This window comes from Pleuronectes platessa, chromosome 2 (genome assembly GCF_947347685.1).
Source record: "Pleuronectes platessa chromosome 2, fPlePla1.1, whole genome shotgun sequence".
NCBI lineage: Eukaryota > Metazoa > Chordata > Actinopteri > Pleuronectiformes > Pleuronectidae > Pleuronectes > Pleuronectes platessa.
The window spans coordinates 24,742,308-24,769,646 of NC_070627.1; the positions used below are offsets into that span (position 1 = coordinate 24,742,308).

The 27,339-nt window shown below is 43.4% G+C and overlaps 1 protein-coding gene across 1 annotated transcript in view; it reads right to left on the reverse strand.

Annotated features, from left to right (window-relative positions):
• Positions 1–27,339, reverse strand: part of cntn3b (contactin 3b) — a 52,205-nt gene that overhangs the window by 2,900 nt on the left and 21,966 nt on the right. The window contains exons 5-18 of the mRNA XM_053411399.1: positions 26,967–27,170; positions 25,153–25,255; positions 24,639–24,823; positions 15,792–15,928; positions 13,711–13,840; positions 12,807–12,957; positions 9,273–9,400; positions 7,655–7,830; positions 4,388–4,505; positions 3,384–3,542; positions 3,104–3,253; positions 1,862–1,932; positions 1,229–1,463; positions 697–806 (exon numbers count right to left, since the gene is read on the reverse strand). Of these exons, the coding sequence (XP_053267374.1) occupies positions 697–806; positions 1,229–1,463; positions 1,862–1,932; positions 3,104–3,253; positions 3,384–3,542; positions 4,388–4,505; positions 7,655–7,830; positions 9,273–9,400; positions 12,807–12,957; positions 13,711–13,840; positions 15,792–15,928; positions 24,639–24,823; positions 25,153–25,255; positions 26,967–27,170 (2,057 nt within the window). The remainder of the gene's footprint in view (positions 1–696; positions 807–1,228; positions 1,464–1,861; positions 1,933–3,103; positions 3,254–3,383; positions 3,543–4,387; positions 4,506–7,654; positions 7,831–9,272; positions 9,401–12,806; positions 12,958–13,710; positions 13,841–15,791; positions 15,929–24,638; positions 24,824–25,152; positions 25,256–26,966; positions 27,171–27,339) is intronic.

The window sequence follows — 27,339 nt, forward strand, 5'->3', positions numbered from 1 at the left end:
GAAGTCTACCCTCGAGGATACTCCTCTGCTTTTCCATCTCCCATAAATGACTGTATTTTTAATTTGTTATCAATTAACGCTGTGTGTGATGACTAAAGTTAACAGTAATGCAATCTTTCTACAAGTAATCAGTGATTACATTAGACTCCGACCGGAATGGATTCGCAGTCCCACCGACGTCTAATGACAGGCTCTGGACATCTACTGTTGGTGGCCTATTGAGATTCAGCAGCTTAAAGCCACTTCAGAACGCCGTTTGGAGAAACGAGCTCGGCTCTGAAAGGACAACGGAGACAGCGCTATGGCAACTGGAGAGCTTTGTGCCCAGGGCCAGAGGTGACAGATATTGAAAGAGCACCGGGGGGAGGGGGGGAAGAGACAGCAAAGCCCTCTTTGCATTCTTGAAAGGATGAGGGATTTTATTTTCCTCTTGTGGGTTTGCTGCTGGTGCGCCAAAGTATTAAGGTCATCTCATGATATTATAGCGCTTAAAATACAATTTCTGCAGAGATACTTGAGAAGATATGGACGAATATTAGAAGTTTAAAGAACACTACTCAAACAAACAATGAAAGGAAGGTTATGAGCGGATAAACCAGCCACAGGGAGAATCTCAATTATCATGTTATCAACAGCAACAAAAAATGGAGAAATGAAAGAAAGAAGAGAATGATTATCTCCTCAGTTTGAACGTACCTCGTATCCAAGCACTCTTTCAGGGACGGCAGGCAGTGCTTCCCAGATCACTTCAATTTGTGCTGCAGACACACTTCTCGCCCTAACCCTCTTCGGAGCTACACTGGGGACTGCAGAAATAGAGCACTGGTGAGAATCCCAAAGACTCATCCAACACCATCACACACACTCTAACAGCAATAAGAGGAAAGGCACGGAATAGACCTGTAGTTTCACTGAAAAGCTATTTCCCCCGCCCTCTTAATGGGATCTGTGACTGACATAAGGGAAGACTATCTGCCCAGCAAATTCAATTAACAGGATACCTCCCTGACAGCACGGTGTGGTAAGTGTCTGCTAGGATTTCCTGTAATCTACCAGCATGATAACTAATATCAAGTTGACATTCCCAGCTTGAGAGCAGAGGGAAATAACAGCACTGGAGGTACAAAACTCATTTCCTCATTACTATTCAAGGTCATAGTCGTAAGGAGAGAGATTACAGCTTTCTTTCTAAGCATCGCTCTCTGCTGCGGGGCGGGGGAGTCTGTACCTTCCTCCGCTGAGTACACGGCGCCAATCGAGCTGAAGGGCCCCTCCCCTCGGTTGTTGTAGGCCCCCACTTTCACATCGAAAGGCGAGAAGGGCGGGATGGTGTCGTTGCGGAAGACGTAGCGTGCCACGCCCGTCACGGAGATGGCCGCCCGGGTCCACGTGACCGTGCCCACCGGCCGGAAGGCGATGATGTAGCCAAAGCCCTCTCCATTTTGCAGTTCCTCTGACACAGGCTGGGAGCGAAACACAAAACTATAGTGATATTAAAACACATACAGGCAAAGACACAGACGGGCCCGTCTCTGCACTGTACCTCCGCGAGGGCTTCTGTGATTAGTCACACCCTCTTTCTTTTTCCCCTGTTATCACCCAGAAACACTCCGCAATCATCTTTTACCTTATCTTTTTGCTCTCGCTTGGCTATGTAATTGTGGCTAAAGTGCAAAACTCTTCAAAGGAAGTGCTCTCTGTCCCAGCTTCTGGAGCGAGCAATGGCACTCGGAGGCTGAGCCGGAGAAGAGGGGCCTCTCTCTAATGTGGGTCATAAAATTGCCCCGTTCAATTCTGCACAATTAAGCAAAACCATTACCCCGGCGATGGAGAGAACAGTAAAATGTGACAGATGACTTACCTCCCATGTTATCACTAATTCAGACTTTGTGCCGCCTCCACCTCCAACATCAGTGGGAGCTGTATCAGGAACTGAGAGGTAAAGCCCAGAGGGGAGCAATTAGAACACAGTTTACAAAGCTCAGCGACAAGCCTCAACTGTACTTGCAGCGGACAAGGCTGCCTGCTGAAGATACTGTCGCCTGTTTGACACCCAACAAATCACTCACCGTGTGTAAACACCAACACGTCAGAGCGCAGTGACCTACCGATTTTGCCTAAATGTCACTGTACATGAAGATTTGTAATTTTGTTTCCAAACGACATTCGACTCAACCCACTTCCCTCCTGCTCCCACTCAGCTGTTTGTGCACGGCAGTGTGATGGTGACGCTGATAGTGTAGGTGGAGGAGCAGTTGTGCATGTCCTAATAGACACATTCAAGGTGTCATATCAGCGAATGGGTGAAGCCGCGTTTAGCAGGGTTCAATCCTGAGAACAGAGATGCAGCTTTTTCTCCACCCTCGTCTAAATATGCTCAAATTTCCTGGCAAAAAATATCTATATAGGACCCTGTGCGTTTTAGCATGGGTCTATGCAGCTGTGTGCTTGTGTAATGTAGGCAATGAAACAAACCCACTGAACCCGTCTCGTGGAGGCATGTATTCTGACCTATGTCACACAATATCAGGATTTACTGCACATCTTGGCTTTGACACCAATTTACTAACATAAAATTTAAAAATACTTCCAATGTGTCTGGGACTTTTCTGGGACATCATAAAATCCTGTGAATGCACACTTTTCCCCTCTGACTTCATTTAACACATTCAGCTTCTCTGCCGCACGTGTGAATCTCTAAATTGAGAGAAGATGCCGTGTGCGTTTTTTAGGCGTCTAATGCTGCGTTCACACTAAACCTGAAACAAAGTTTTCGCACAATGAGATTACATTGAAAGTCAATGGAAAGATGCAAATAGACACATACAGTGGTCTCTTGTGTAGCGACGTGATAGACATGAAGGCGAAATACATACTTGCGTTGCTATGTAGCGCATGTAACAAAAAATTATGCCATGGTAAATTTGCATTTGGTGTGACTGAAATGATCACAGACTCAGTATAATCAGTATGTGGACGGGACAAAAAACAATCTAGCTGTCCATGAAGTCATAAACTTTGATTTGATCATCCATATTTATAGTAAATTCATGGCAAGAAATCCTGGTAAAACCTTGGAAGTGAATTCAAAAGTTTGACATACTGGCATCCTCAGTCCTGGTCTTGGCCGAGGCCGGGCTGGGCTCCCCCAGGCCCACAGCGTTGCGAGCCACCACCCTGAACTCGTACTCCACCCAGGCATTCAGACCCACCACTGTGGCTGTCAGCATGTTCCCATTGACCACCTCCGGCACTGCAACAGGGAAATGAGATCCTCAGAAAATCAGGCTACCACACAACTGGACTCAAATTGAATGATGAATAAATAAAAGGAGACCCCATGAATATTAACAGAGAGCGACAGGAGGAGAATTCCGTGCTACCTGTGTCAACAGCCTGCCAGCCCACTGTGAAAGGCGTCCGGGCCTGGAGGATGTAGCCTGTGATGGGGCTGCCGTTGTCTCGACCAGGAGTCCAGGAAAGCTGGGCCGTGCTGTCTGTGATCTCCTCCACCGACACCTTGTCCGGGGGACCTGGTGGACCTAAATCAATTAGGCAACAAGGGGGGGGGGTGGGGGGTGAACATGAGCTGAGCACCAAGAAGCTGAACTCATAAAGATTCCTGCACCATGCAGCATATCAAGGCCATCGGACTCCCTTTAATTAAGGGCTACGTCCTTGTTCTGTGCCTACTTCATTCACTGTGTGTGTGATGTGCTGGGCTACAGAGTGATTAGTGAACATGGGATCACTCGCAGTGGAAAGATAACCTGGAGAGGCTCATTATTGAGGAAAGGCCAAAAAGGGAAGAATCAAAACGAGTCAATTCACAGAGACAAAGAAAGAAGCAAATGTTTGTAACTGGCTTTACAATGTTGTTTGCTCCGCTGTTCCATTATTCAGATATTTCCATGATATTTCGCCGATGTGTAAATGAGCCAATTATAGTCATTTTCTGTGATAAACATTGCCTCCTCAAAGCACCTGGGACAGCTATTACAGTTTGTTAAGGGCATGAATACCAATGGTAATCACCGGGGAAGAGCCCGCATGCTGAGCCGGATACACGGAGCACATACAAACAAAGCTGCCTCAGCTGAGCCCCACGAGTCACACATCGCCCGTGAGCGCGCACAGCAACACTCACTGGATGTAATGCAAACACGAGCTGACATACCTCTGACTGAGGTAGCATCCAGCTTTACTCCCCTTCACTATACATTTACACGGAAGCCTCGGGGGCTGTTCGCATCTCACTCTGTCAAACTTCTGACTCCTTTCATACTTCTGCAGATGCGTCAGCGTCACATTACTCTACAGTGTAGACTTGGGTGTTTGTATGTGAGCAGACACAAACAAGCCTTTGAATAGAAATTGCTTCTCTTACCTTTGACAACTAAGATTGCAGAGGTGGACAGGCTCTCCACGTCAGTGTCTATGGCGCAGACGTACTTCCCACCGTGGCTGAGCTGGATGTTACGAATCATCAGATCCCCTGATATACTCTAGAAAAGAATATTATTGAGAAAAGCACAGTGAAGTAAACAATTTTGTTTTGTTTCATTGTTGAACGAATGGCTCTGGGATCCTTCAACATTTATAATATGCTTTGCACAATCCCTCCGACTCACGGCCGCTGTGTGTTGTGTGCATCTCTTCAAACACCGACAACAGACATAGCAGATGTACTTTGCACAAATAGTGCCATTGGCTGTCCTTCAGGCGCTACCCGACCAACCAGCCCCCCCACCCGTCCCCCCACAGCCCCCCTACAAACAGCTACCAGCTAAACAGAGGACACGCAGAGCAAACAAAGTCTGGTTAATTGGCAAGACAATCCTAATTATTTTGTAATTACATAACTCATGCAAGTGTATAGAGTATAACTCTGAGTGTAAAGAGCAAATATTATTTTACACAGGCTGCATGCTTGCGATGGCCATGAGGGGACAAAACAAAACAACAGAACAAATATTATTAACTTTGTAAGGACCAGTTGTATTATTTATGGCTGCATGAAGGATAGTTTTTAAAGGGTAAGGCCAGTTCTGGCACTACGACTGAAGAATACAGTATTTTTTTTTTGTGAAAGATAAGAGCAAAACCAACAATGCATTAGTCAGTTTCTCAATTTTTTACATCTTCCCTTTACTCACTCCAGCCCCTTGATTCAAAGTGAAAGACATGCATATTTGAGAATTTAAATGGGAAAATTAAGCTAAATAATGTCCTATAATAACTGGCCAATGTAGTTTTAACCAAATGGCACTCAGAAATAAAAAAACAGTTCATTGGCTCAGGACCATTTTCTTCCATGGATTAATTCACATTTAATCACATTGTTGTAGTGCATTCACAGTACAGATGGTGTGCGATGGGGTGGACCCAGAATAAGCAACAGCGTCCATGTTCATTGTAATGCAGTAACATGTCATCCAGTACAACAGAGTGACTCTCTGGCGTCTTCTTATCGTCGGACAACAATAGAGCGCAACGCTACAGAGGAATAAGCTGTGTCAAGCTCTGAATAGAAAGACGACACAGATGCCTGAGTCCTCCTGCAGCGGCCGCGGGTTCGGTTCCGACCCGGCCTTTTGCTGTGTGTCTCCCACTGTTCTCTTGCTTCTCGCTTCACGCTTACTGTCTGAGAAATACAGTTTTAATGAAAAAGAAAGACAATACGTGTCATGCCGCGTTTACGCTGCAATCTGGAGATTTTCCAAGGTAAAACTTGACAACTACCGGGGACATGTGGGAATTATTTGTTCATCTTTGCAAAATGGTGGTCCTCATTTATAGAGGTTTGGTCACCAAAGACGACTTTTGGGATGATCTAACATGCCTCAAATTTTATTTTACAGCACAGTATTTCCTGTGGCAATTGACAAAATCAAATGTCAAAGATGACTACAGACATAAAAAGTTCTGCGCGGAACTTGCAACTCCTTCAAAAAGAAAAAGAAACAAAGTTGAGGTGAGTGAAAACTCTGCCTCTGAATCTAATCATGAGTCTAACACAGCTCATAAAGACCTTTAAGGGTTTGCTCTCTACATCTGTGTGTCTCTGTTTATATTTGTGCACTTAGTATAATAATCAAATGGTTCCTAGTAATTATCGAGTAGTAATAGTATTTTTTCATGAAACATCCATCCTCCTCACCAGCTTTGCCCTTGAAAATGACACGTGTGCATTGTACCGAGGTAAACAGTGATTTCCAAAGATGCATTAACCTCTTCATTCAAACAGAATTATTCTGAACTCATTTTGACTGAGCTTAGGGATCCACCTCCGGAAAGTCACCCCTGGAGTGGGCCTGTCAGTAAGCATGTCAGCCGGTGAGAAGGAGTGAGTTGCTTTATAAAGGAGTCACCTGAGGGGTGAGCCAGGACTCGCTGCAGTCAAGGCAGATTTCATCACCCCCTCAGTGGCAAGTGGATCAGAGCTTCACTCCACAGCAACTGGACAAGAACGCCCGTGGATCTCCAACTCTCTGAAGCTTCCGACAATGCAGAGGGGAGCTGAATGGCACTTCTATGGAGCCATGGGCTAAAGAGACTCTCCTGCTCTCTCTTCTCTCTCCCCCCCACCCCCCCTTTCATCTGCTCTCCTGTCACCTGACATTTTTTTACGCAGTGTTCGCCATGTCAGATTTTCCCCTCCAGTGTCAGCAGCCACCTGGCCAACCTGAGAGCTCGCATCTGAAGCAAGGCGTTGTGCCTTGGCAAGCAGGAAGTGATGAGGCATATTTGCTTTAATTATGCTAATTCATTCATCAGAGGCTGTTGAGCAGGGGGCTGTTAATCTCTGTGGACAGGGGGAACAGTTTCTGTGAAAACTATATCTCATCGTATATCCAAGCACAGTACAGTGTCGTTTGTCATTTGCATTCAGATATTATGCTCACCTTTAACATGTGAATGGCAGTGATCGGGCTAATGACCTTGGATATGATAAAATACATTATAATATGCAAATATAAAAGACAAGCTATGAACAAATGGCTTTGCCCTTCATCAAAAGGTACAAATACTCAACAAAGAGTCACCACTTATCATTATTTCAAGACATAAGCATTTCAAATGAACATTTACGGGTGGCGGGCCTGCCCTTGGTGAATGCCAGCCCGCTCATTACTTAATTATTTTGGGGGCTCAAGATTCATAAATAGGTATGCAAATTCAATTATGGCAAAGGGAGATGATAAGAAAATGTTCTCCCTTGAGGTACGGGAATTAGAAGTTGAAGGGATGAAAAGTGTAAAGACTTCATCAATGTGGACCCTCAGTATGAATGAAATGGCATTTCACTAATATATTTCTAGAAGTGTAAAACACTGAAGCTCACACAGCTAATTCAAAAACTAAAGATCCCGAGTACTGACCTGATAGTGCCATTCATTGAGGGTTTCACAGCATAGAAATGGAAGAATGGAAGAGATTCCTAATAGACTTTTTTGATATAACATTCTGCAGTGAACACAGGGAAACTTTCAAATGGATAAGTCTTGGCATAAATGTCTCTGCTTCGGTATTATTGGTGTGTAAGAAGCCCTCTGCAGGGCAGTAGAGCATACCCTTGCACACCACACAGTATGTCCCAATTAATCCCAGAATAGCCAGAAAGTAGCTGAGTTGAACGCTTGAGATGACTCACCCCGCCCACTCTTTCAAAATGATCGCTGTCTCGCTGGAAGTCGATGAGCTGGCCGTTGAATGCCCACGAGAAAGAGACATCCAGGGCTGGATCGCAGGCAATCTGGCAGGGCAGCACGATGCTCTCGCCAACAATAATCTCCATGTTAGTGGGCCTCATGGTGATTCTGGTGGGCTCTGGCCAGACAACAGACGATAGCATGCATGTTAATATCACTGCCACGGGAACCTTTAACACCGCTGTGACCTCTGCAGCCGCCATCTCACTGGGACTCACATCCAAATCAAGTCACCATCATTAAAATACCAATGGATGTGTGCTTTCCCTGATTTTTAACAAGCACTTAAATTCCAAACCTGTCCATTAGAAACAATTAATGACATCTCGTCTTCGCAGTTTATGTTCCAGGATAGACTTGGGAGAAAATGTTGAAAACAGGATTACAGAGATGCGAGCGCGTTCCCACTCGGTGATGGTGGTAGATTGGAGGCCTCACAGTATGTTGAGTAAAGGTCAAAGTAATTAAATTCTATGACATTAAATGGTTCAGCTGTCAGTGTATGAGAAGAAGAGAAGCTAATGAGAAAAATAAGTCAGGTGGCTACACACACACAGACACACAGACACACACAGACAGACACACACACACACACACACACACACACACACACACAGAGTAACATAGAAACCAGAGGGCTGCACGAACATGTTATGTCACTGAATCCACAAATAATGACCTTTAACTAAATCAAGGATAATGTTATGTTACTGTGCTGCTATTTTGCATAACATATACCAGCCTTTTTAATTTGATTATAAACTGGGTTATAAATGGGTTTTCATGAAGTATACACTAAAGAGCCAGAGCATTAATGCTGTTTCTGCAGATCTGTGTATATGTTTGTTTTATAAACCAGTTTTTTTCTGGACCATCAGCAATGGGATTTTCCTTCCAACATCAAACCCAGTTAACTGCTTCAATAGTGATTGGATGGCCGATTGGTTTAACTGAAAGTAAATTGGTAATTTTCCCATTTTCCAGTCTTCTTCTGCTAAGCTACATAACAAACAACACATCTTAATTAATCCCAAAGGCAAAAGCCCCCTGAAGAAAAACACAATAAAACATAATTAAAGACTTGCTCATTTGCATCCAACTTAAAAGTGGAATTTCTGAAAAGAAGAAAACATATAACTATACTGATATATATATATGTATATAAATTAACGTAAGTAAACAAATTAATTAAATTGTGGTGTGTGTGTGTTATTAAGCTAAGCTCAGTTCGCCTTCTGCTGATGGACGCGTCACATTTAACATACAGATGAAAGTGGAATCTTCTCATTTGCATCTGTAAAATAAATGCATATCACAGTGAGTTTCATATAATCTGTGGGCACGGTTCTCATTTTTAATACCTGGACAACATGAAGCACCTAGGAAAATCAGGAGTGAACAGTTCACAGGCAGCTGGAGAAAGTAAAGTCAGAGCAGATCTACCATCGTTCTCAGTAAATGCAGTGGAAGAAGACTGAAGAGCTATGATGGTGTAATGTAGAGAGGTTAGTGGGATGTGATTTGCTTTAGTAGAAGTGGATGAAGAAGAGCGGCCCTCACCAGTGATGAGCAGCCGCCCAGTGGTGCTTGCTGTTCCAAACTGGTTCTTAGCGATGCAGGTGTAGCTGGCTGCGTCCCGTCTGGTGACATTGGTGATCTTTAATGTTCCGTTGGGAAGCAGAGTAATCCTGAGGGAAGCAGAACAACTTTTAACTACACTGAGTATAAAACAAAAGGGCTGAGCTTTGCATGCATCCCTCTGTATTCTTTGTTTTGCTGTAATATTCAATATCCTCACATTTACCTGCACAGAAGAGGTTTTGTTTTGAACTGTGTTTGTTTATGTGTTGCTAGTTAGCAGTATTACGCAAAAACCACGGGACTTATTAGGTCAGGAAAAGACCCCATTGCATTTTGGTGCAGATCTGGATCAGCGGGGCGATCCCCCTTTTTTTCCACTTTCTTCAACATTGTGAGATGAGTAAATTTTTTAATTTTTCGGTAATTAATCAGAGAATAATTCATGGATGGGTAAAAATTCATTGAAATCAGGCGTGTTTAGAGAAATTATATTTATGAAAATGTGCAATTTGTTAATAACACCAGGATTTAGTGAATTTAAATGTAGTTTCATAAAGGGACGGTTTGGCCTTGGCCGAGGTATGTGCTCTACTGAGTGCCATCTCTAGTTTTTATTACTCTCCATGATGCAGTAAGTTTGCAGAGTGGAGTTTCTACCAGATTCATGTTCTTCTCAAAAATGTAAAAGCCTCTGAAAAAGCACTTTGACCTGGGTGCTATAAAGCTTTCCTCTAAATCCCAGTAAAATGGGATTCTTTGATGCATGGTAGCAGCGGGCAGCATGACCCATCACCCCAACTCAGTGGTGAGCTAAACTCACCAACACATTTCCAAATGAAGAAGTATTTTACACACAGCGTCACTGAGTAACTCAATGAATAAATGAAATGTGCTGTACGGGCTTTATGTGCTGAAGTCAGAGAGGAACCACTGTCATGCTGGGAGGTCACTGACTGACGGGAGATCTAATAAAAGCCCAACGCGTGCTATGATACATAATATAATACAGCTCTGCATAAGCACATAGCCCTGTGGCAATATCCCACATCCTCCAAATTTGATGGGAAATAACAATATCTTGGAATAAACGTAATTATAGCTGAATATAATTAAATCGAAAAATGAACCAACCCTGTGTAATGCAGTTGATTTGTACGTGTGTTTTATTTGCAAAATAGCCATCTTCAGTGAAGAGCATCAGAGTGTGACACACTGATGGTAGGTTGCCCAAGGCAGCTGCACTACTGCGGCCAAAAGTGACAAAAGAAGGCAGTGAATCAGAGGAAGCTCTGAGGTACGCTTCACCAATGCTTGCTTCAACGCAGACATATTCCTGACTCGTGCATTGCTTTAACTCTCAGTAGTCCTCTTCACAAATAAATGTGTTGCCCAGTGCAGCAGCCGTAGAGTTGATTGTAAGGCCTGTTTCATCAAGAGGCTGCTCCTCCCCTGTAGATCTCTCTGTGCTGACTTTAACGGTTTCTTCATCTTAACGATCAAGTTGCCTTTCGGAACCTAGCGCATTTACACTGTATTACAATGATTCACAATTAATTACAGCTTCCGTATAAGATCCAATCAATTTATCTTTATTAGCCGCATACATACACACCAGCTTTAAAGGTTGCAGTAATTAAATCTCGACCCAGATGTTTTAGCTAATTATGGTCTTTCCTCACCATTCAATTTAGAAAAAAATGCCTTGAAAAATCGGTTGAAAACCAGTTATGTAACAAGAAGGGCACTTGGAGAGCAAATACCTCCACTAAGGCTGACTGGCCACTTTATCACTAAATGCATTTCCATAAATGTTGATCTGGATCATTATCTGGATCTACAGCAAACTGGGTCTGTTTATAGCAAGTAGCACCCTAAGTAATGTAAGTAAACCCAAAGTAATCCTTTTAGTAATTCAGGATGTTGAAAAACAGATCACTTTCTGCTGCATTTGATGCCATCAATCATAAGATGTTATTAAACTGATGACTGGATGATGACATGACTTTAAAGTTACAGCACTAGGGCTGCTTCAGTAATTGTATTTAGGTCAAACACTGCGAACACTGTTTTCATTTGAGCCACTTTCTGTCACAGAAGTAGTCCAGATTAGAAAAACTGCTGACCGCGAGTTCAGTAGATTATCCAGGGTAACAAGGGACAAGGGGGTGGAGGCGGATATTTCCGAGATTGATATCTAATTACTAAGCTAAAGCTCTCTGCATGGGTAGACACCACGAAGGGTAATTAGGAACTAGGCCTTTCATCATTTAGGTGAAACTACCTTTAAATGATGTGATATTTAGTGACTCAAAATGTGAATTCAATTCATTTCCGGAGCACTGCTCCAATTTACAGCGTGACTCCATATATGAGAAAACATTCCCCTGCCAGTGTCCCTGTACATCCAGCATTATGCACCTTGAAAGGGTATGTGGGCTTCACATGCACTGTGCTAAATGTCATTCAGCTTGGGAATTTGAACAATTTTCTGCTGCTGCAGCTGCAGCTCCCCGTCCTCAGCCGACTAAAGAGAGCCGGTGCTGTTTTGACAAGATGCTTGGCTCGTATTGTTCCCTTTCAGACTTCCTTTTGAATTAGCAGCACGGGAATAATTCAAAAAGCACAAAGTTAAGCATTTCTTTAGAACGCTGGGATGTGAGCGTTTGACTTGTTTTTGTTCAGTCTGTCCTGCCTCTGTGTGTGTGTGTGTGTGTGTGTTTGTGTGTGTGTGTGCAACAAATTCTAAATGCGCATGCATGGACTTGCAGCAAGGTTTATTCACCAGCCCAGCTTTTCATCGCTCTCCAATCACGTTGATGAAAAGAGTGCAGATGGATTGCTTAAAAGTGTCACTTCTTGTCACTGATTTTCTTTTGAATTTCTCCACCATCAATTAGATGCTTTGTATTTTGTGGAGTCTGTTCAGTAGCTCAAATTCAGCTCCTGGTGTATTCAACAAGAAGTCAGACCTACAAGGACAACAAACCAAATCAAGCACCACTTTCTGCCACAGTAAGTGGTGCTTGAGGTTTGCTCATTATCTGACTCATGTCTGTGTTTGGAGTTTTGTGTCTGGTGAGACGTCTCCGCTTGCAAATATGCAACAAGGCTTTTGTCTTTGCATCTTCAGTGATTTCGTGAATCACATTAAATGTCAAGATAAAGTCGAATATTTAACCTCAGGTTATTACAAGCGCAGCAGCCTCAGTTTCACTGCTTTCTAAAAGTAAATCGACTCATCTTCAAAAGTGGCTTCAGTTGAAAATCTTGTATCTTTGTAAATATTTAATGCATGCAGCAACGAGTTAGCATCTGAATTCCTCACACCGAGCTTTTTGCTCATGAAGGGGCACAGAGTATTTTAGCCATGTGCAGTTTCCATGATGGCCTTGCTGCCCTTAATTATCCTCATTAAACCTCCACTCTATGCATCTGCACAAATGTCGAATACACTATTCAAACAATTCCGCTCGCAGTGAATGTGAATAAAAGCTGCTTGGACCTTTATCCTACCTTTCGCTTCTCTGCAGGATCTCATTCCCTTTCTTCCACAGGCTAATTGCTGGGGGCGAGGCCTGAGGCCTGCATTCGAGAGTGACTTCGCTGCCTGAGCGAGCTTTTAGCAAGGCCCTCAACGGACTTTTGGAGAAGCTGGGCGGTGAGGCTGTTTGTTGGGGGGATAGAGAAATGGTGCGAGATTAAAAAAATATATAGGCAACATAAAACTGTTCAGATCAGTCATGCTTTTCGGAGATGGTCTCCTCTTCAGTGCTCAGTCAAATTTTAGCAGAAATGCCCATTGGACCTACCTGCTACCCTTAAACAAAGTACACACACACACAGACACTCAAAAAAGGAAAAACACACACACACACACACACACACACACACACACACACACACACACACACACACACACACACACACACACACACACACACACACACACACACACACACACACACACACACACACACACACACACACACACACACACACACACCCTGCAGAGGTGGCAGCCATTATCCATACTCATTATTACATTTTGTCAGCCACTATTTGGACCTAAGTGACGTCGGCTGAATCAAGACAGCATTGAATTTCGCATCGAGTCAGTCAGATGGAAGTCATCAGAGCTTTGGCAATAAATCAATACCCCATCTACACGAGAAAGCATGCACAATGCCACAAAGCAGGGCGTTTGTAGTTTCCAAATCAATACGATGAAACGACTGCGAGTAAAATGAGACACTCCATCAGATTCATATTTTTGCTAACAGAGCCCACGGTGACATCAAATGAGGCTGCAGAGTGATTGCTGAGGAGCAGGCTCTAGGTTTTTTATCTTATCTGAGGAGATGATCAAACGCACAGACGGATAAGCAGCATAAAAGCACAGCGACGGAGGCCATCTTACCTAAAACCATTAGTTGGGCACTGGAATAAATAATGCCATGTTTGTTTTCAGCCACACACTGATACATCCCAGAGTCTGACACGTTTAGTGCTGCTATAGAAAGGGCCCCGTTTTCGATTTGCACCCGGCCCTGAGGAGGAAAAGAGAAACAGTTATGCATATCCATTGCAAGGCCAGTCTATTATGTCCAAAGGCACAGCAGCAATTACTGGTGCACCATGACGGGAGGAAGACAGCGGGAGAGAGAAAAGAAAAAAAAGAAAGGGTAAGGAGCCAAGTGGCGTTGTGCCATATGTTCAGCTTGGAATGGGGCAAGAGATGAGGGGTGAGTGCGAGCGGCAAAATCTGCTAACCTGCATCTTAGATACACAGAGAAGAAGCAATGTTGACAATGGGACCAGTAGCAAAAAAAGGGATTTATTCTATGGGGTTCAGTTGAAAATAAAATATAATAAATGGCTTTGATAATGACGTTTTCTGATGATTTTGACCCATTGAGCTAGTTTGAGATTATTAGTGCTGCAGGGGGAGTGGCTATTTATAGGGCTTTCTTAATTATAGGTGCATATAGTGGGTGTGGGCTCATCAAAATTGAATACACAGGTGAGGTAAAGACCATACACGACTCACCATCAGAGTAAAGTATATCCATCAAATTACATGTATCTCCCTTTGTTTTGTGGTGTTAAATGGGCATCCACCATCTTTCCATCTATAGGTCTGTTTAGTCCCACTGAGGGGTGAAACCAGGCATATACGCTGCTCTCTGTGTGAACCTGTTCACACCTGGCATAAACATCTGTCCTGAGGCCGATCTAAAGTGGACAGCAATAACTATGTGTGTATTAAAATGCGTCCTGAATCGGTCCTGTGACCAGATGTGAACGCATCTCACTTCCCTGCTCTACAAGCAAAACATCATGACAGTAATTTGTGCCCACAAAGACCAAGTTATGTTGTTTTTACGTGTGTGTCAGAGTGTTGGCATGAGAAAGAGACAGAGAGATAGAAAGATTTGATCAATTTAAAAGTATTAATCATTAGTGGTGGTGGTGGTGGTCAGTATTTGATATTGTTCGCTGTGGCCCCCAGCAAATAATTGCAAGGACAGAGAGAAGCGTAAAAAATGCATTTGATTCATTTTGAAACTGTAGCGGGTCAAAGGGATGTGAGCTGAGTAGGCTGTCCTTCATATACTGTATGGACGAGGACATATTTATGTTCACACAGCAAAAGGAATGTGGCCCTCTGACTGTGGTTTCTGTGACAGGATCTCAGGACATATTCAGAACACATTGGAGTGCGTTTAGACCTGAGCTTAGCACATGTGATCAAATCAGGACAGGTGTTACTACCAGGGTCGGCATGATGGAGAGAAAGGCAAGTTCTCGTGACCTTTTGTCATTCACACGAAGGACAGCGGAAATGTATAGAAATTAGAATGAGAGTGTGTGTGTGTGACTGAACTGTCTCTCTGCATTCATGAAATAGATTAAAAATGTATTGTGAGTCATATTAATATCTTGTTCAAGTTTAAACATTTATAGCTCAGAGAGTTTCCACCGACTTTGTGAACAATACATGCTGCTTCTAAAATGTGTCCAAACACTCCATTTTTTCTATTTGGATATATAACCTAGTTAGGAACAATGTTCAGGAAAAACCCATCAGGTGGGCCGGATCACATCTGGAGGTAGACTAGCTTGCACTGTGACTGGATCTCAACCAGGTTTTAAAAACCATCTGTACAATTGTTCTTGAGGCAAAAAAATAAATCCGCCCATCTGTCTCTTCCTGCAAGCTTAAGCAAATCTGGCAGAAACTACAAGTCGAATCAGAGGCTGGTCAGTCCCTTGCAAAAGTGATTTAAGAATGACTGAAGATTACAATGGTGGGGAGAAGGAACCAAGATAATGTGGCAGATGGATTGGCTGTCATCATTCAGATAAAGTTTTCCATTGGGGTGAGATAATGTGGAAAATACAAACATTCATCTTTACTCATTATGTTTCTCCCCACATACAGTTTCTGTTTGTGGGGACAGTTTGTACAACAACCAGAAACTGAACAGGTCTTCTTACCTCACCCATCACCTGCTCCCCATTCTTCAACCAGCTGTAGGAGGGTTTAGGCTTTCCATTGGCCTTACACTCCCAGAAGAGGCTTTCCTCGATGGACAGAGCCGTGTCCGTCATCGTCTGGAGCCAGTGAGGTTTAGCTTGACGGAAATAAAAGGAGATTACCTTTTTAATTACACAGGCAGTGGATTAGTAAAGAGCAGTATCAGAAATCATAATGCTGTTAAAGCAGCCTCGCATTGAATCACCGAAGTTTAAACTTAACAAGTGGATTAGAAACATAATGAAAAACACAGGATTGTAAACAGAATTATATATTGACGGGGAGTTCATTTGAAAAAATATTAACTCTTAACTTTACACAGCCATCATCCATGGCCCATCCTGCAATTTCATGGATTATTATATCTCTCACATTATAGACAAATAGGTTTTCTGTTCAACAAATTAGATTCAACAAACTGCTGGTCATATGCACGTTTCCCATCCAAATGTGGAAATCTGTTACAGGAACACATTCATTTCAGCATTCCCTCTCATTCAATTTGAAACGCCTCACTAATGTTGGGCCAGAGCCCAGCGGGGGGGGGCGCCAGACACTGAAGCTGAGAGGAACAAAGGGTTGTTAAACTTTGGGCGGGAAACATCCTCCTGCAGGCTCAAGAATCTCCCCCTGGTGGTGGAGAAATGTCCTGGGGTTTTCCCAGAAACCCCCGCTCAGTTCCAAGCCCCGCCCACTCAGATCCATTTCTGACACTCAATTGGCTTAAAGCCAGCATCATCCTATGACCAACTCCTCAAGGAGGAGGACCTCTCAGGTAGAACAAAACCACTGAGACCCCAATAATCGCTGCCATTTTTACCCTGCTCTGAAGACAACACCAGGCCCCCTTCGGGGCCTCTCAGCTGATTCAGTTGCTAACGGGGGCAACCTTAACTTTAGTTTATCAACCAGAGTTATTTTATTTTCATTTCTTTTATTTCTTTATTCAGTCGACGTTTTTATTTTCAAAAGGACTTTTGTTATTTTAACTTGAAGAGGCCGCGCACAGGAACTCGCTCGCCGGTCGAGCATCACAGACTTTCTTTCCAAATCCACAGCGGCGTTACCGCTGTTCATCCCCTGCAGAAGCGCGAGATTCATTCCGCTGAGGAGCACGAGCTCCACATGCCTGAAGAAGAAGGACGACGCTCATCCCATCGAAGCAGCACGAGCAAATCCGCTGTTTGTCCGGTCCAGCGGCCGAAGACCGCTTGAGAGACCACGTGATTCACTGGCCCGACGCGCACGCACACCGCGAGGGTGGTACAGTAAGAGGCTTTATTGTCTGGGCAGATGTTAATCTAATACGTAGCGTATTGTTTTTAATACTTGAATGTATTTGTTTTGTATGAGACCGCCGAGTCTCTAGTGTTAGCGGCGATTCGCCACTTCCGGTTTCCGGTTACGGCCTTGTGCCACAGTTTTTAAGCGCCGTGAGCAGCGTCTCCAGCTCATTGTGACCGTTTGAACAACTTTAAAGAGACTTTACCGGTCAAACCTCAGCACACAACGCCACTTGGGTGCTGAGTGGTAAAGTAAATGTAACTTGTCTCTGACGGTGCTTTTAAGAGCTTCTCTCTCTCCTTGTATGCTCTCTCTCTCTCTCCTTCTAAACCGACCTATACACACATCCGATCTGTATTTAGAATACAGTTCATGTAACATAGTTAAATCTATATTCAGAGAGGCTGGACACATCTGGAAGCCATGCGGCCGAACGCCAAAGCAGAGACAAAGAATTCTCTTTGTCTGAAAATCCCTTTGTGTAATTCATGTGACGACCACCAGTGTGAGCTCCGGCCACATGGTGTCATTAACATAGACTCCATTTTGGATAACGCAAGTTAAACCACCATTTTGAATCTATTATTGCCACGCCTCCTCTCTCCCTCTCCTCCCATTCTGGCTCTAAATTCATAACGGCTCCGCCATCTTGTTTTGTAGTCAATCCGCCATTTTGAGAGTTTTTAGGCCTTGGTTCCACGAATCATGATCGGCCGCCATCTTAGATGTGACGTCACCACATGACTGCGTCATCGCCACGCCCCCTTCTTTTTCTCTCTCTCTCTCGCTCTCTCACACACCCACACACACACCCACACAGACACACCCACACAGACACAGAGACACATTGATAGACACAGACAGATACACACACACACAGATACACATAGATGAATACATGTGTTGTTCTAAATTGTGATAAGCGGCTGCTGTTGTTATCTTTGAAATATGGGAGTTTGTTAAAATGATGAATCATTAAATAACACTAACTTTATTTCACATGCATACACATAGACACACACACACAGAGAGACACTTTGACACAGACACACACACACACACCGAGACAGACATACATAGGTAGACCGCCGGTTTTACATGTATTTTCTGAACCGTGATAAGTGCTGCTGCTGTGTTTATCTTTGAAATATCGGAGCTTGTTAAAATGATGAATCATTGAATAACATTATAACTTTATTTCCCCTTTTTAATAAATGCTTTTGTAATTAAAGTATCTGTAGTCTGTGATTATTTGTGCATATGTATGTGATTGCAGCTGGATTATGATTGCCTGTGCTCGAACTTAGTAGCCTTCACTGTTAATTAAATAATTATTAATATTAAATATTGAGATTATTGATTTGACATTTATCATTATGAGACTGATATTTATAGATTGTATCGTTGGTCCCTGTAACCAGGGTGGTGCCCCGCAACAATAAGCAATGATTACAGATTTGTATTATTCTTAATTGATAATTTTATTGTTTTCATTAATTATTTTAACTATTATTAATGGATAACCGTATCATTTCTAATTAAATGTGTTACATTTCTTAATTAATAGCTTTATCATTTTTGATTATTTTTAAGAAATAATTGTTATTTTAATAATCATATTTCATGATTATTAATAATTAGCCAACGTCAATTCTACTCCTACTATTGCACAACATAAATGGTGCCCCGTGTGAGGCATTCTAACTCCAGCTGTATCATAATACTGTACAATAATCCAGATTCTTTTCCCCCAGAAATTAATTTTTGAAGAAAAAGATATTAATTAATTTTTTTTTTCCTTCCAAAACTTTTTTTTATCCCTCACAACATAAATGGATCCCCGTGTGAGGGCGAAACGCTTCACGCATGCAACATAAATGGTGCCGCTGCTTGAGGCTATCTAACTCCAGCTGTATCATAATACTGTGTACAATGATCCAGAAATAATTTTGAAAATTATTTCTCTGCAAATAATTTTTTTTTTAATTTCTAAATTCCCCTGCACCTTTGCAACACAGGTACACTCGTGCCGTTGCGTATCTGTGGTTGGCTGCAGAGTGCAATCGGTGGTTGTGTGTTCGCGATGCACAATATTTATGATTAATCTCTTAAAGAGAAAAATAATTTTGGAAATTTATTTCTCTTTGAATTTTTTATTTGTAAATCCCTTTGCACCTGTGCCAAGCAGGTATACTATTGCCTTGTGTATCCGTGGTTGGATTCTTATTGCATATTAGTGGTTGTGTCATCTCCATGCACAATAATTATAATTAATTTTCTTAAGAGAAAAATAATTTTGGAAATTTATTTCTCTTTTTGAATTTTCTTTATTCTTAATTCCCTTTGCTAAGCAGGCGTTGTGTATAGCTATGGTTGGTTGCTGACTACGTTTCAGTAGGTTAGTAATATTTTTATAGGAGATTTTCTGCATGCTTTTTAATTTTAAGGAAACAAACTAGATTTGAGAGACTAGTTTTGTTGAGACTAGTGTTAACCAACTAGGTCTAAAGGATTGAACCATCGAGCTATCCTACATAGCGCTACTATATAGACACAGAGTGAAGCTCACCTGTGCATCTTGTGTAGTGTTTATTAAATTTGTATCCGCTTTTAACCTAAGCAAGCTTGAGCGGCCCACCAGGCTATTTTCGCACTCAGAAGATGAGTAGCATGGACCATCCTGGGGCAAGGGCTCCCTCAAGGCCAGACGACCTGTCAGAGACAGTCGCCAGTCTGAGCAATTTTTATAGAAATGCTATAATTGAGTTTTTGTCCGCTTTTATCTAAGCAAGCTTGAGCAGCCCACCAGGTGTTTGCGCACTCAGAAGATGAGTAGCATGGACCACACTGGGGCAGGGCTCCCTCAAGACCAGACGACCTGTCGGAGACAGTCGCCAGTCTGATCAATTCTTCTAGTGATGAAGTGAGTGAGTTGAGTGAGTATGATTTAAGTACCTGCGATCGTAAGATTAAAGAACTGTCCATTCACCTGATCAACCCCACTGGCCCGCATCCAAAAATACCCCATGCTCTGGGTCAACTGACACTCCTCTACCAGCAGAAAGCCGAGCTGCAGGCCCAAGAACATGCGAAGGAGCTCCAGGCCATGCAAGCAGCATGTCGAGCGGAGCAGGAGAAAAACTCCCACCTGCGGCATATCATCGAGACCCGCACAGAACAGGACCAGGCGGTGCAGGAGCACGAAGCTCTGCACGCGAAGGTCAAAGGTCAGCAGAAAGGGGGGCACAGTCAAACAGAGCTGCCCCCCCTCGAGCTGATATCCCTGATGACAGGGCCAGGAGCTGACGTCATTCCCGGTGGAGCCAACGGAACAGAGACACTGGGAGAAAAGCTGCGAGCACAGCTACGCAACCCTCTTGCAGAGGAAGCTTTGCTCTGGAGAGCCAGACACACCCAGCAGTCGACCGCTCCAACCCCCTCAACTCCAAAGGGGGGGCTGGACTCAACCCCTAGACGTGCAGTGACCTGGGACCGCTATGAGGCACTCCAAATGCCTTTCCAGCGGACACACAGCATCCACTCCAGCCAGAAGGAACACATCCTGCACGGAGCCATGCTGATCCACACCACAACGACGGAAGGAATCCGTCCTGGAGGGCTGAAGGAGATTTCCCAGTCTGCCACTCAGGCAGGGGCGCACCATGACTCACGGTCACGTCCTGGATGGTCCTCCACTCCCGGTGCAAGAGATGGTGGCCACAAAGATGAATACTGTGGCACACACAATTCAGAAGACCCTGATGACTCAGCACCCCCTCAAAGAGAGGAAATCTGCACCCGGCAGCTAGAGCCCCTTAAAAAAAAAGACATTTATCGCTTCGACCCAGACAACCGAGGGTTCAACGAAGACGACACCGTGGTTCTGGCAGTTCAAATCCAACTAAATGTGGACCCGGCGCTGGAAGATGACAACTTTCCCCACGCCAAGATGAACCCCAGCAAAGAGAACCAGGAACAGCGACCCTTCCAACAGGGCGCCCCACAAAACCAAGGGGGTGAGGATTTCAACCAGCCCCACAAACAGTTTCGACCTCAGCACCTGAATCCCTCTCAACAGAGGAGTAGGGGCTGGAACAGACGGAAACCCTATCAGTACCAGGAGTATAGATGTGGTGACCGAAATCCAACACATGGGATGCATCCTGGGACAGAGGAGTAAATACGGAGATGTGTGGATGAAGCAATGAGAGACATTGTGCCACGTGTTCCTCCAGGCTCCACTGAGAGACCAGACACTGAACCCCGTTGGCGAAACTAGGAGCAGACGCCCTCCTTCTCCACTCCCAAAGATGACTTCAATGACGGGGAAGGACCAAGGCGCTGCCAGAAACCCCCTCTCACCTCCACATCTGAAAAGGGGGGGAAGAAATCTCAACTTTAAAACAAAAAAACGCTCAAACCACTCACTCCATCAATAGCTGCATGCTTTAGACCCTCTGTCAGTAAATTGTATAACGTAGTTCAGGTAGTGAACCTCCTTAGACCTCGTTGAGGATTTTGAAGTCGTTACCACTACGGTTGTGCAGCCCTCACGGGTACACTTGGCAATTCAGTCTTGGCAGTGAAATTCCAATATCTGTAGATCTGAAAACCTAGAAATAGGATTTATCATAAATTCACAGATTAGCGAACAACAGAACGTGACTCGCCGTTCTAAATGTTTTGGTTTGACAGGATAACACACATGTTTACCTCAAAACACCAGCACCTACTCAAACATTTTCTTCTGTTCGTGTTTCCACTTTTCTTTCATTTCACTCTTCACCGAAATTCATTGGTATTTTAACAATAACTGCCGATAAGCATTATGTGAAATTGAAAGTGTGTGCCGTGTTTTAGAATATATGTTATTTAGCCTGTCTGCCCAGACAATTACCTCTCTCTGTTTAGACTCATGCCTCGAAGACATTTATGCCTCTCTGCCTCATAATGAACTAACTTTCACTGCTTCAACTCCACTCAAGGATTACCTCTCATGGATTATCACTGGACTCTCGACCATAGTTTGCCCTGGAGACCGGGGTCACAGCCCACTCTCAAGACCAAAAGGGGGACTGTTGGGCCAGAGCCCAGCGGGGGGGGGCGCCAGACACTGAAGCTGAGAGGAACAAAGGGTTGTTAAACTTTGGGCGGGAAACATCCTCCTGCAGGCTCAAGAATCTCCCCCTGGTGGTGGAGAAATGTCCTGGGGTTTTCCCAGAAACCCCCGCTCAGTTCCAAGCCCCGCCCACTCAGATCCATTTCTGACACTCAATTGGCTTAAAGCCAGCATCATCCTATGACCAACTCCTCAAGGAGGAGGACCTCTCAGGTAGAACAAAACCACTGAGACCCCAATAATCGCTGCCATTTTTACCCTGCTCTGAAGACAACACCAGGCCCCCTTCGGGGCCTCTCAGCTGATTCAGTTGCTAACGGGGGCAACCTTAACTTTAGTTTATCAACCAGAGTTATTTTATTTTCATTTCTTTTATTTCTTTATTCAGTCGACGTTTTTATTTTCAAAAGGACTTTTGTTATTTTAACTTGAAGAGGCCGCGCACAGGAACTCGCTCGCCGGTCGAGCATCACAGACTTTCTTTCCAAATCCACAGCGGCGTTACCGCTGTTCATCCCCTGCAGAAGCGCGAGATTCATTCCGCTGAGGAGCACGAGCTCCACATGCCTGAAGAAGAAGGACGACGCTCATCCCATCGAAGCAGCACGAGCAAATCCGCTGTTTGTCCGGTCCAGCGGCCGAAGACCGCTTGAGAGACCACGTGATTCACTGGCCCGACGCGCACGCACACCGCGAGGGTGGTACAGTAAGAGGCTTTATTGTCTGGGCAGATGTTAATCTAATACGTAGCGTATTGTTTTTAATACTTGAATGTATTTGTTTTGTATGAGACCGCCGAGTCTCTAGTGTTAGCGGCGATTCGCCACTTCCGGTTTCCGGTTACGGCCTTGTGCCACAGTTTTTAAGCGCCGTGAGCAGCGTCTCCAGCTCATTGTGACCGTTTGAACAACTTTAAAGAGACTTTACCGGTCAAACCTCAGCACACAACGCCACTTGGGTGCTGAGTGGTAAAGTAAATGTAACTTGTCTCTGACGGTGCTTTTAAGAGCTTCTCTCTCTCCTTGTATGCTCTCTCTCTCTCTCTCCTTCTAAACCGACCTATACACACATCCGATCTGTATTTAGAATACAGTTCATGTAACATAGTTAAATCTATATTCAGAGAGGCTGGACACATCTGGAAGCCATGCGGCCGAACGCCAAAGCAGAGACAAAGAATTCTCTTTGTCTGAAAATCCCTTTGTGTAATTCATGTGACGACCACCAGTGTGAGCTCCGGCCACATGGTGTCATTAACATAGACTCCATTTTGGATAACGCAAGTTAAACCACCATTTTGAATCTATTATTGCCACGCCTCCTCTCTCCCTCGCCTCCCATTCTGGCTCTAAATTCATAACGGCTCCGCCATCTTGTTTTGTAGTCAATCCGCCATTTTGAGAGTTTTTAGGCCTTGGTTCCACGAATCATGATCGGCCGCCATCTTAGATGTGACGTCACCACATGACTGCGTCATCGCCACGCCCCCTTCTTTTTCTCTCTCTCTCTCGCTCTCTCACACACCCACACACACACCCACACAGACACACCCACACAGACACAGAGACACATTGATAGACACAGACAGATACACACACACACAGATACACATAGATGAATACATGTGTTGTTCTAAATTGTGATAAGCGGCTGCTGTTGTTATCTTTGAAATATGGGAGTTTGTTAAAATGATGAATCATTAAATAACACTAACTTTATTTCACATGCATACACATAGACACACACACACAGAGAGACACTTTGACACAGACACACACACACACACCGAGACAGACATACATAGGTAGACCGCCGGTTTTACATGTATTTTCTGAACCGTGATAAGTGCTGCTGCTGTGTTTATCTTTGAAATATCGGAGCTTGTTAAAATGATGAATCATTGAATAACATTATAACTTTATTTCCCCTTTTTAATAAATGCTTTTGTAATTAAAGTATCTGTAGTCTGTGATTATTTGTGCATATGTATGTGATTGCAGCTGGATTATGATTGCCTGTGCTCGAACTTAGTAGCCTTCACTGTTAATTAAATAATTATTAATATTAAATATTGAGATTATTGATTTGACATTTATCATTATGAGACTGATATTTATAGATTGTATCGTTGGTCCCTGTAACCAGGGTGGTGCCCCGCAACAATAAGCAATGATTACAGATTTGTATTATTCTTAATTGATAATTTTATTGTTTTCATTAATTATTTTAACTATTATTAATGGATAACCGTATCATTTCTAATTAAATGTGTTACATTTCTTAATTAATAGCTTTATCATTTTTGATTATTTTTAAGAAATAATTGTTATTTTAATAATCATATTTCATGATTATTAATAATTAGCCAACGTCAATTCTACTCCTACTATTGCACAACACTAACCATGGAATGAAATACGGCCCCGCGCCGCATTTTTGCCTCGTCGATTCTCTGCCATGCACTCGTACGTCCCCGCGTCTTCCTGCTGGAAATTAGGGATTTCAAGGACGGCGTTTGAGTTCTTCATCTTGACTTTGCTGGGGAAAGGGACGCCGCTGGTTCTCCTCCAGCTTATTTCTGGGACGGGGCTACAAAAGAGGAGCAAAAAGTTCCCACGATGGCAACTGTCAGTCGTTGTGATCAAAGTGTGATTAAGCACAAAACAAAAAAGTTGTTGATGCAAAAGCCCGGGGAATTATTGTTCCCTACGAATCAAACTGCTATTGCTCAGACTTCAGACGCTCTTAAAGGAACTTTTATTTCTGCTCCCTTGTCTTCCCTTGCCCGATTATGGATTGATGAATCAAAGAATGAGTAATGTTACGCTTTTGCATCCTTAAATCATCTTGAGTAGCACTAATTCATGCATGAATGAGCCTCAAGATTATGTCACATGCACACAATAGGGCCGACTTACTTTCCCAGAGCGAAGCATTCCAGTTTCACTACCGATTCCTTCGCAGCTGGAACTGAGTCAGGAAAGTGAACTTCTATTTTCGGTTCGTATTCACCCATTACTCCTGCAAAAATGGAGACAATAGATGGCAAGCTTGTTACATCAATGATTAACAGCACACATTACACATGCATTGGATCAAAGAGAGAGAGAGCAGAAACACAATGGGACAGCTATCACAAAAGTCTTGTGCTGAGCAAAAGTGACCACTGAAGGGCTGGGAGGGGAAATCCGAGGTGGCTTATAAATGATTCAGAGAACACATCAGGGTAAAGTCTTACTGAGCAGAGATTTATCACCTGTGGCAATGTGACTTCATTTATGACTTTATTTATATTCACATCACTAGAAGGGGTCAAAGACGTTGAGAGATATATTAATATGCCCTTTACTATTACCAACCCCAAGTCTGGCAGCAAGAGCTGACCTGGGGTCCTGTGTAGGTTTTCAGATTTAGAAGTCACGGAAGACTTCGATGAGCTGTGATCAGTCTGAGTATCAGTGAGTGTGGGAAATGTGCAGAATATGAAATTGCATCTCCTTCAACAAAATATATCATCTAAATGCTTAGGTAGGACATATTTGTGACAATTTCCGTAGGCATGTTTCTGATTCACTGATACATCACAATTCAAACTCTCACCTCACTCATGAAAGCGCAGATATTTTAACGTTTTATGCTACTTTGCTGGAAGAAGGACAAAAAGGATTATTCACAACCTGGTGACCCAGAAAGGTGCTCTGAGGAATATGATGGGACACATCGACGACATTTCCGCAAATTTTAAATCACAATTTTTTAAGGGTATATTTAAGAAAGAGAAAGACTTGGTTTAAAAAGTTGATTTTCAATCATTCAAGATGTGAGGCTTATTGAAATATAATCAGTGAAACTCTGTTCAAAGAACTGTGATAAATATCAATTCTTTTGATGAGGTTGATTTTTAAAGAGAGAGCAATTTTCAGATTGGAGCAGCAAAATGATTTGTGCAGAATATTTCCATAATTAGTCATATTTCTATGAAATGACAAAAAAAAACGAAAAACTGAGTCTTAAACGTTCTCTCATTTCTGACATTTTGGCCAGTCCTCACATCTTCCAAGGTCTGTTTGAAGGTTAAGACTTGGTTTTAGGGTTAGGGTTAGGTGTTTTGTTTGGATGCTTAGGGTTAGGGGCTAGGGAATGCATTATGCCAATGAGTGTCCCAACTAAGACAGAAGTATACAAACTTGTGTGTGTGTGTGTGTGTGTGTGTGTGTGTGTGTGTATGTGTGTGTGTCCGTGTGTTTCTGTGTGTGTGCAAATAAGACAGACAGAAAAGGAGAGCGGTAGGAGTAAGGAGTGGCTGAATTAATCAATGAGTTGTGCACAGATCCACTATGAATAAAGATTTTACCCAAATTAGAAATCAATGTGTTGTGGTCAGTGTTTATGTTGTGGCCATAAACAAATCAACTCATTGTCACTGAGAGGCATGAAAAGACGATTGATTATGACATCAGCTGGGTAGGCGGCCCCTTCGTATGTGGCCCAGGACGGATTTATTTTTACATTCAAAAATATTGTGGCCACATGCATCCCAAACCACCTCTCAATGTGTTTTGAGGAATATTTTCAATACCCCTCTATTTATTTCTCTAAGAGAGTAATGGTGAACGATATTAAGCTAAAACACAGCATAGGTAAGTGTTGACTCTACAATCAAAGCCAACACATTAGTGGATAGTAGGATGAACCAATGGGTAATGGTCTAAAGATTCCCTGTTGCACTTACCATCACTCCTGAGGACCAGGGGTGTTGGAGAGCTGAGCACCTTCTCCCTCGTGACGGTGTTGTTCACCACACAGGTGTAGTTCCCAACGTCTGAGGGCTCCACTTTAGTGATGTAAAGACTCCCGGTCTCCTGAGAGATGAACCGACGACTGTCTTGTTGGACAAAGAACGGGTATTCGTTGAAGATCCATGCAAATGCCAGCTCTGGAAAGGATAACAGAACAATGTTAATGCAGTGCTGATCTACCATCACTGCTTGTTCACTGACTGATTCCATTAACTTCAGACTTGAATTAACCGCAAGGTCAAGACCTTACAGGGTTATAGAGAGAAACCCAACAGACAATTCAGCACAAACCTGGCTTTGTCTGTG